Source organism: Chrysochloris asiatica, unplaced genomic scaffold (genome assembly GCF_000296735.1).
Source record: "Chrysochloris asiatica unplaced genomic scaffold, ChrAsi1.0 scaffold00041, whole genome shotgun sequence".
In the NCBI taxonomy this organism is placed as follows: domain Eukaryota; kingdom Metazoa; phylum Chordata; class Mammalia; order Afrosoricida; family Chrysochloridae; genus Chrysochloris; species Chrysochloris asiatica.
In genome coordinates this window covers 1,088,261-1,098,837 of record NW_006408559.1, presented here as the reverse complement: position 1 = coordinate 1,098,837, position 10,577 = coordinate 1,088,261, and the positions used below count along the sequence as shown (strand labels likewise).

Below are 10,577 nucleotides of genomic sequence, written 5' to 3'. Positions count from 1 at the left end.
GAGGCGGCACAAGAGGCACTCACTCATCTCTGCCAAGAAATTTGGAAGACAACTATCTGGCCGACTGATTGGAAAAGATCAATATTTGTGGCCATTCCAAAGAGAGGTGACCCAACAGAATGAGGAAATCATAGGACAATCTCTTTGATATCTCAAGCGAGTAAAGTTTTGCTAAAGGTAATACAGAAACGGCTACAATCATACAAATCTTCATCCCTGGGCACCTAAAATCTATTAAGCTCTGTAAATTTGTGTTGCATTTGTTTATGTAGCATTTTAGCTTGCTAATAAATCTTATAAATATGTTTTCCAGTTTATGATTTCTCATGAGTAGGAATCAACAGCACCTAACAACAACATTAAGTTATATAATAACACTTATTTTTATCAATTGGAGTCCTGGTGTGGTGCAGTGGGTTAATACGCCAGACTGCAAAGCCATTTGAACTACAAGGTTGGCAGTTCAAGCTCACCAGCTGCTCCTCAGAAACCCTATACAGGGTCACTATGGGTCAGACCCGACTCGACGGCACATAACAACAGCAGAAACAACAATTTTTATCAATTATAGGGTCAGCACTGAACTATGAACCACAAGGTCAGCAGTTCAAACCCAGTAGCTGTTCCTTGGAAACCTTATATAGGGTCGCTGTGAGTTGGAACCAACTCAACCGCACTTAACAACAATGCTGAGTTTAAAAAAAAACGGAAATGAGTACAATATAAATTACCCTGTATGTTCAGAAAGGGGCTAGAATGAAATATAATAATATGAACAGTTAGGGTTCAGCTGAGGGATTATGGACTATTTATTTGGTGTGCTTTGTTATAAAAATAAAAAACAAAAACAACCAAATCAGTCTATAAGCATTATCAGGGTCTATGGGGAAAGAAACACGCAAATATTCTCATAAATTATACCCATTTTATAAGTTTGAACTGCAAGAAAGCTTTAAACCCTATTAATTTTTAACTTTTGGCATCCTTGTGTGACATTATAAGATAAGCACTGGACTGCTAACCACAAGGTTGGCAGTTCACACCCAGCAGCCACTCCTTGGAAATCCTGGTTTTCAAATAAAAAGAAAAACACAAAAAATTTTTTTAAATCACATAGGTGCCCGCAGAAGTATTGTCATAGTGGTGAAAAGCATTTAGCTTCATCACTGACATATTTTGCTTTACTGCACTTTTAGTGAGACCTAAATAAGAAGAAAAGGCACATTGAGAAAAAAACCACACACTGGGAATCAACCTCAGTTAGTTCAACGGTATTGTCTAAGTCACTTAATTTCCTCCCATGTGTTTCCTGAGTGAAGACTTCAGCTAAAGTTGCCCAAGATGGTGGCCACCAGTCACAGGAAGCCACTGAGCACTTGAAATGTGGTTAACCCAAGCTGAGATGTGTAATAAGAGCAAAATGCACACCAGATATCAAAGATTTAGGGCCAAAAATATAAAATATATCCTTAACAATTTTAATGTTGGTTAGTAAGGAGTCCTGGTAACATAATGGGCTACAGCAGTTCTAACCCACCAGGAGAAAGATGAGGTTTTCTGCTTCTGCAAAGATTTATGGCTTCAGAAACCCTATGAGTCGAACCAACTCGGCTGCACACAGCAGCAGCTGCATCCGTTGAAATATTATTTTCAATATATTGAGCTAAATGAAATAGATGAAAACTTCCTTCTTTTTCTTCTTACTTATTTAATGTGGTCACTAGAAAATCTCAAGTGTTGTAGATACATTGTATTTCTATTGGACAGTGCTAAACTAGGAGTCCTGGTGTGGCGCTGTGGGTTAATGCGCCAGACAGCAAAGCTGTTTGAACTGCAAGGTCCGTGGTTCAAGCTCACCAGCTGTTCCTCGGAAACCCTATACAGGGTCGCTATGAGTCGGAACCAACTCGACGACACTTTACAACAACAACAAGTTAGATGATGTTTGAGATCCTCCCAGTCCTTCAAATCATTACACAGCATGTCCCTCTTCCTTGGAAAGATCCACTAGATGGCACCAGAGTTCAGCCCTCAAGCTAAAAATTGTTCATTTCCACGAGTCAATTCTGAGGTATAGCACCCTGACCCTGACAGGATTTCCAAGAACGGCTGGTGTGTTTGAACCGCCAACCTTGTGGTTAGCAGTCCAGTGCTAATCCAACAGTGCCACACCAGGACTCCAAAACCAAAAAATTAATGAGGGCTTTAAAACTGCCTTGCAATGAGTTCCGGTAGCGTAGTGGTTACAAGTTGGGCTGCCAACCTCAAGGTCAGCAGTTCGAAACTACCAGCAGTTCCACGGGAAAAAGATGAGACATTCTGCTCCTGTAAAGATTTACAGCGTCAGAAACCCTGTGCAGGGTCACTATGAGTCAGAACCACGGTACTTACCAACAACCAACAACAAAATTGCCTTGCAGTTTTCTGACTGTGTTCATTCAGGCAGCCAAGAGACATATGAAGACATGTTTGTGATTATTAGCCATTGTTGTTGCTGTTGTTAAAGTGCCATCAAGTCCGCTCCAACCCACAGTGACTCTGCATAGGGTTTCCGAGGTGCAGCTGGTGAGCTTGAACTGCTGGCCTTTACAATTCAAACCAACTCTACAGTCCAGAGCATTAGCCCACAGAACCATGCCAGAAGAGACGCAAATCAAAACAACAGTGAGAAATCATATAACCCCAGCATTACATAAAAGTTAAAAAACAAAAACAAAAACAGAAAACAACAAATGCTGGCGAGGGTATGGAGAAACTAGGACCCTTCTACATTGCTGGTGGGATTGATTATAAAATGGTGCAACCACTGTGGAAAATTACATGACACTTCCTCAAAAAGTTGGGAATAGAAAGACTGTATGACCCAGCAAGCCCTCTACTTGGTATATATCCTCAGGACCTAAGAATTATGACGTGATAGATACATGCACATCCATGTTCATCAAAACACTTTCACAATAGTTAAAAGACGGAGACAGTCTAAATGTCCATCAACGGAAGAATGGATAAACAAACTGGTACATACATCCAATGGAATATTACACAACGTGGAAGAATAACAAAGAATCTGCAAAACACCTCCAAACATGGATGAACCTGGAGGATGTTATGCTGAGTGAAATTAATCAATCACAAAAGGACAAATATTGTATGAGATCACTATTGTAAAAGAGCTCTGGTAGAGTAGTGGTTACGAATTGGGCTGCAAACCGCAAGGTCAGCAGTTCGAAACTACCAGCTATTCCTCAGGAAAAAGATGAGGTTTTCTGCTCCTGTAAAGATTTATAGCCTTGGAAACCCTATACAGGGTTGATATGAGTCGGAACTGACTCTGTGGCACACAACAACAACAACAACAAGTATCATAAAAAGTCAAGAAATTTTCTCATATTAAAAGAAATACTCTTTGATCATTACTAGGCATGAGAGGAAGAGTAATTCACTGGTCAGAGATTTGCTGCTATTATGTGCTGTCCGGTTGGTTCCAACTCATAGCAATCCTGTATAGGGTTTCCAAGGAGCGGCTGGTGGGTTTGAACCATCGATCTTTTGATTGGCAGTCCAGTGCTTATCCTACAGCACCATGTGTTGATTTGGGTGTTGGGAAAAGCAATACGTACAAACTCTAGTAAGATATGTTCACTTAGAATAAAATTAATTTAAAAAAATTTTTTTCTGATACTCCAAGAAATTTTTCTTAGCATTGCCCTCCTGCCTACAAAGAACTGTATACACAGAGTTCCTGAGTTGTGCAAATGGTTAGGTGCTCGCCTACTAATTAGAGATGGCACAAACCCATTCAGAGGTGCTGCAGAAGAAAGGTCTGACAATCTGTTTCCAAAACGTCATGGGCTTGAAAAATCTATGGAGTGCAGTTCTCTGACACACATGGGTTTCCATAGTCAGAATTGACTCAGTAGTAACTGGGTAGGTTTGTTATCTACCATGACACTTTGTTTACATGATTTCCCCATTCATGTAACTTGTCTAAGTAATAGTGTTACTTCAGTCCCTGCCTAGTAGCCAGTAGGGGCTGTGTGCAATGTAGTCATCAAAATAGGCTGTTATACTGCAGTAACAAAAGCCTCTAAACCTTAGCAACCTAACACATCGAAGTGCTAGTTTTCATTTACGCTATATGTGCATGATGGGTCTGCTCCATGGCATCCTCACTCTAGGACATATATTCACGGGAGAGTTCCATGCTGGGCAACTGTGGCAAAGGAAGAAAGAATATTGGAGGTTCTTGCACTATCATTTCAAACTTCTAACCTAAAACTGACACAAGTCATTTTATGCAGTAGCAAAATGTGTGGTCAAACTGTTACCTGCAATAACTCAGGAGATACTTGTTTCTAATAAGCTTGGCGCTGAGAATCAAAGAACAGCATTTTAGCAACACAAATAGGTCATTGTTGGTTGTCACTGACAAAGCACAATTAGAGATGAGCTCAGAAGAGAACAAACCAGCTTGCAAGTAAACCTATCTTGAGACTACAGAAATCAAGGCGCTCACAAGGTTGACAGAAACAAAGGCTTCCCACCCATAACTACTAATAAATGTTTGAGAAATGTCTGAAGTAACAAAAGCCAATTCAAGCTCAACCTTGTAGGCTTGTTGCTGTTAAGTGTGTCAGTTGTTCTGACTCACAACATCCCAGTATAGGAATTCCAAGAAGCTGCTGGTGAGTTTGAACTATTGACCTTATGGTTTAAACCGACCTTGTGTTCCTGAGTTTATCCTACAACACACCAGGACTTCTTGTAGGTAGGGTGATCAATTGTCCTGGTTTGCATGAGAATGTTCCAGTTTTTGCACTTAGTATTATGTCCCAGGGAATTCTTATTTCAGGCAAATCAGGGCAGATGGCCACTCCACACAAAAGAAGGATTAAAACAATGGTATGGTCATCACATCTGCTGTTGCAATCTCTGGATGGTGCTGGAATAAAGATCTCTTTAATATCATGTTGCTGTTTTAAGTACCATCAAGTCGGTTCTGATTCATAGCCATCCTGTATAAGGTTTCCAAGGAGCAGCTGGTAAGTTTGAACCACCGACCTTGCAGTCAAGTGTTTATCTTAAGGCGCCACACCAGGACTCTAATATCATGGCATCCAGTAAACCTCATCAATTTAATAGTTTGGGGGAAGAGATTTAAGGTACAGCTCTCCAACTGAAAGCCGATAATACATACCCAATATGAGTCAAAGGTAGGAGAATAAGCAAATATATCAGATGTATGAAATACATCTAGAAAAGGACTCAAAGTATCTAATTGCCGTCTGTAATCAGAGATAAAAAGCCCACAGCCAAGCACAAAGGGAGCAAGGAGTGAAATTGTACCATGTGCCCAGAAGGTGGGAAGCTGGAAACACCTGGTAAACAGCGTTAATAAAAGTGATGCCTACGCCACTGGCTTCTAGGATTGTGGCACTTCATTTTAAGAATATACCCTGGAAGCAAAGCTGGTTTAACAGAAATATTTGTGGAAGCAGAAGACACTATGCTCCATTCTTACCTCCAGCAAATCCAACTCATCATCACACATAAATGCCGAAAGAAGGGTGTAAACGTTTTACTACTGGCAGAGGTTCTGTGAATATGTTTGCTTGGAGTAGGGAATGAAGTACAGCAGATACAAGGAAAAAAAGTAAAGTCTATTTTCTAGTAAAGGCCAAACTGCTTTAGCTCTGAGGGAGAGCAGAAATAATCATGTGATGTGTGGACATTTGACCAGTTGACCTTGAAAACAATCAGAATCAAGCTGGAATTTGGTGGGTAATTAAAGGCCAGTTCTGAGTGCAGAAGAGAAGGCAGTCAGTCCTCTTTCTCCCAAGAGTGGAATGAGGGGAATGGTTGAGATGATCCTTTCCTTTTTCTTGAGAGATGAGCAGCCAAGAGAGGATTGCACCGTCTTGGTGTCGGCTCAGACACTGACTGATATGAGCAGACCCAACTGCCTGTGCCCTGATAGTCAGAGGATTATTGACCTTTTGTATTTTAAACAAAGTGCTGTAAGTGCATTCCTGCTTAGAAGTTTTAAGATGTTAATTAAAACTAGGAACCAGAAAGGAAGCTCCTAAGGACAGAAGTCAACTTGACACAGAGTGAAAACATACTTAACTTTATTGAATTAGAAAAACTCGCTTAAGCCACACAGTGGCCAACTTGCTCATGTCCTGAGCAGCCTTTGTGTCACCCCAGTGCCCCTTTTAGACCAATACAAACACATACACTGAAGGAAGGACTCAGAAATGTAAAACATGAGACTGCCCCATTCCCGGCCCCGAGTAGACCCACTCACCCCTTCCACTATTAGTTAGACTCAGCGGTCACTTGAAAGAGAGGCTAAATACCAGCAAGTCATTCCTGTCCAAAGACAGCTCCTGGAAGATGATTAGGGAATGGGGGGAATCATCACCATCTCCCAACAGCTGAAGTTGCATCTGAGAGAAGGTGGAACCACACTGCCCAGGACAGCCAACCATACAGCAGACCTGGGAGAAGCAGCTCAGTCCACAGCCCCCGCAACTGCTCACAACTGGGAACTAAACAGACGTTCCAGGGCAGGCAGCATCAAGATGGAGAGGCCCTTCAAGACCAGTTCTTCACGTCAGTTCTGTGACAACACTGCTGCTCTGAGCTGGCTGGCCTAGGAACTGGGAAACCTGCGGGATGTGTTCACACCAGTGTTCAAAGGTTGTGATGGGTCATGCAGAGAAGGACTTATTTTATTGCAATCTGGACTGAGATGGATGGTCTGGAAGACCCTTGGGGGTCTCTGGGTGGGCTAGTTGACCTCTGGTGGTCCAGGAGTTCCCAGACAATGGGCCCTCCAGTAAGACCCCCAGTGACTCCATCAGTCCAATGAAGATGGAAAGCAGGGCCAACACCACACCCAAGATATAAAGGTTCAACATATGCTTCATGGTGGCAAAGATCCTCAGTCCTCTGCAGAGTTGCTGGAGCTGCCTTCAGCTTTTGGAGCCTAAGGAAAGAGAGGAGAGGTTAAGCTACAGCCTTTGGGGATTTGCAGGCATTTGGCTCTGAATGTTCTCTCCCTGTGGAGCTGAGGAAAAGGCCTGGCCAGCCAAGGAGCCAGGGAGCCACAGCTGGGCCTCCACAGCAGTCCCCGAGCAAACTTACACTGTACAAACCATGGTTGCCCAGCCAGCCTGGCTTATTGGATGAATTCAAGAGCAATCTTCAAAGTTTTACTTCTCCAGAAGGCTTTGCTCGTGCCAAGAGCAATGCACAGTCCCTGGACCACAATTAGACAGAGCCCTTTTGCTGGAGAGGAGGACACGAAAACTAGCTCTTGAGAAAGCAGGCTGCCTAGACTTCTCTTACCACTCAGTCGGATCTGAGTTAACCATAAACTTCTTTCCTTTTTAAAATTGTGGTTGCTGTTGTTGTTAAGTGCCACTGAGTCAGCTCAGACTCACAACGAACCTGTATAGGATTTCCAAGGAGTGGCTGCTGAGTTTGAACCACCGACCATGCCATTAGCAGCCCAGTGCTTATCCTACAACTCCACACCAGGATTCCTTTAATTGTGTGAAGTATGAGTATGTAGAATCCTGTGTAGGATAAGCACTGGACTACTAACCACAAGGTCGGTGGTTCAAACCCACCAGCCGGTTCAGGGTCGGTGAGTAAGACTGATTCGATGGCACTTAATAACAATAAGTATATAGGTAACCGAACATTTGCCATTTCTATAATCTCATGTTGTTCAACCATCACCATTAATAGACGCTTTGCGTCCCCTAAACACTGTGTATTTCTTTAACCATAAACTTTCTGAAACTCAAAATAAACCTGTGAGGATCGAGTTCACTCATTCCACAAACATATATATATGGCGCTGTGGGTTACTGCGCGGGACTGCAAGATCCGTATGAATCACAAGGTCGGTGGTTCAAGCTCCTCGGAAACCCTATACAGGGTTGCTATGAGTTGGAACTGACTCGAGGGCACTTCACAACAACAACGTGTGCCTACAATGTGTTGGCCACCTTGGGAGGCTCTAGGGCAGGGTAAATCTTATTGATAGTCCATGTCCTCCTGGAGCTTCTAGTCTGGGGGCGAGATAGGCATGAAGATGTTAAGGGTGCTTGGGGACGGCAAGGCAGGGACGCTCAGCACACACGAAAGGGTGGGCTATGTGGACCCACAGACTCGGAACCCTAGTTAGGGTTCTCCCTGGAGAAAATGGGGCCTGGGTTGACTGGGGACCTCGAGAGGGGCGGCAAGGGGGAGCGAGGGGCCGAGCCGGGAAGGAATGCGGCCTATAGGGCACGCAGCTCGGAGGGGTAGGGAGTCAGGGACCATAATCTCAGGCCGGGAAATCCCATAGGGCCGCTTACCTCGAGGGGACAGGGCTCGGAGTGGCCGGCTTGCAGTAATAGCAGGTTGTGCAGGAGACGGAAGTGAAAGCGGCCAACGTGTAGCACCGGATCTCCACCAACGCCACGAACCGAACACAAAGACACAGCCCGCAACTCAGCACAGTCCTAAAGTGATCGCGCACCGCCCATTTATACGAGAACCCGCCCCCGAGATGCGCGCACGCGCAGTGCAACCCGCATCCATGCGCCTCGACGCACGTACGCGGTCCCGCCCAGGGGCTGCGAATCGCGCTGTGGAGTTGTATACTCACACTCAAGCCCTGTGGTTGGTTCTGAGTCAGTGAGGGTTGGAGTGGGACTCAACCACTACCACCACCACTCACCCCCAAAATAAAACCTCCCACTGCCATTGAGTCAATTCCAACTCAGTAACGCTATAACGAGATGGATTGGCCAGGTGGCATCATTGATGGACTCAAGTGTGGCCGCGGTAGTGAGGTTGGCCCAGGATCGGACATTGTTTCATTCTGCTGTGCATGGGGTCGCTATGAGTCGGTTCCGACTTGTTGGCACCTGACAACAACAACAACGCTATAGGACGGACTCTGTAGGATCAGTACTAGACTGCGAACCACAAGGCCGGCAGTTCAAACCCACCAGCACTCATCAGAAACCCTATACAGACTCGCTATGAGTCGGAACTTAACAACAAAAACCCTAAAGGACAATGTAGAATTGCTCTGGAGACTATAAAGGAAGCAGAAAGGCTCATCCTGCCCCCCTCCCATTAAACAGTTGATGGGTTGTACTATACCAACTTTAAGGTTAGCAGCCGAATGCTTAACCCACAACGCCACAAGCGTTCCATGAGTGGGACTGTTGTTGTTAAGTGCCGTTGAGTCAATTCCTACCCATAGCGACCCTGTATAGGGTTTCCAAAGAGCAGCTGGTGAGTTTGAATCACCGACCTTGTAGTTCAAACGACTTTGCAGTCTGACGCATTAGCCCACAGCATCACACCAGGGCTCCTGAGTGCTACTGCCTCATCCTTCTGGAAAGTTCACCAGACTTGACCTTTTCCAAGGATCCAAGACTTGGTTGAAGCCGCAGCAGCGACAATGGCTTGCTTAGTCACCAGAAGTTTCAACAAAGTACCAATTTTATCAGACCCTCCCCCCCCCCATTCCCCATATGTTCCCGATTTCAGGAACTGAAGAAACCTGGGCTGACTTTGTTTCACTTCTTTAAGAAACCAAGATTCCAGACACCACCTCTACACTCTAATCCAAGCCCCAGTGCTTAATTCTCCATCAATGTTTCTGGAATGATGAGGTTCTTGTGCATCTTGTTCAATCCTGTTCCCTGTGAGAGTTTGTCATGCTGCTTAAGGAACTGTGAAATGGTTAGCTATCCCTAGACTCTGCTCCTTACTACACCTGTGCCTCAGTTTCCCCATCTAACATGATGAAAACATTGGCCACATCATGATTTGTAAGAAGGCTTTCAGCTTGAACTAAAAAGCTGGAGCTAGGAAGTCAGATTTGGGGGCTGGGAAGCTGTACTTCCCACCCTCCCACTAAGGAAACGTGAGAGCACATTTGAGGGATCTCAGAAGATCAAAGGAACAGCCACTCTGTGAAGAGAACGCTTTTGGTGGCTTCTCCTGAGGGTGTGTGTGTGTGTGTGTGTGTGTGTGTGTGTGTGTGAGGAGGAACGGGATAAAGATGGTCAGGTGACACAGGGAGGTCACAGAACTCTGGGACCCCAGTTACAGTGCTCATCAAAGACCTGGGCGATACAGGGGAGAACCAGGAGCTCTTACAGCTTTGCTGATTACCAGACGCTGAACTTCCAGGAAAGGGAGGAGCCAAATTGGCTACTCCACAACCTTTCCCCTACTTTCCCAGCTCTGGAGCTGTCTGGGCACGACTGGAAGGGGACGTGCCAGCCAGTAGGCAGGCGGTCTGCAAGTAACTTTCTTGGTCAGCCTGCGGAAATCTATGTTTTTACGTTATACCAGAGATTCCTCTTTGTTGTATGTGCTTGACCCAGTGACCTTTCTCTGGAACTGTCACTAGAACCAGCTCGGACTCTGAAGGCACACTACCAGGCAGTGACGTCACCACAGGGATGGATGGGGGTGTGAACCTCACCCGGTGACACAATCAGAGGAGGTGACACCAAAATCTCTATAAAATTTTTGTGGAGTGTTTCAGCAGAAAT

At 44.9% G+C, this 10,577-nt stretch overlaps 1 protein-coding gene across 1 annotated transcript; it reads right to left on the bottom strand.

Moving 5' to 3' along the window:
- Window positions 1–6,400: 6,400 nt before the first annotated feature.
- Window positions 6,401–6,932, bottom strand: HILPDA (hypoxia inducible lipid droplet-associated). The gene is made up of 2 exons (XM_006861217.1): window positions 6,742–6,932; window positions 6,401–6,449 (listed from the first exon to the last, which is right to left on the bottom strand). Exons 1-2 carry the CDS (start codon window positions 6,930–6,932, stop codon window positions 6,401–6,403), a joined length of 240 nt encoding a protein of 79 aa, XP_006861279.1.
- Window positions 6,933–10,577: the final 3,645 nt, after the last annotated feature.

Excerpts from the sequence above, each read along its gene's own strand:
- HILPDA (XM_006861217.1), bottom strand. The coding sequence starts at position 6,932 with ATGAAGCATATGTTGAACCTTTATATCTTGGGTGTGGTGTTGGCCCTG. Across the intron at positions 6,450-6,741 it reads CATCCATCTCAGTCCAGATT|ATGCAACTTCAGCTGTTGGG; the intron begins GCAATAAAATAA and ends ACCTTCTCTCAG.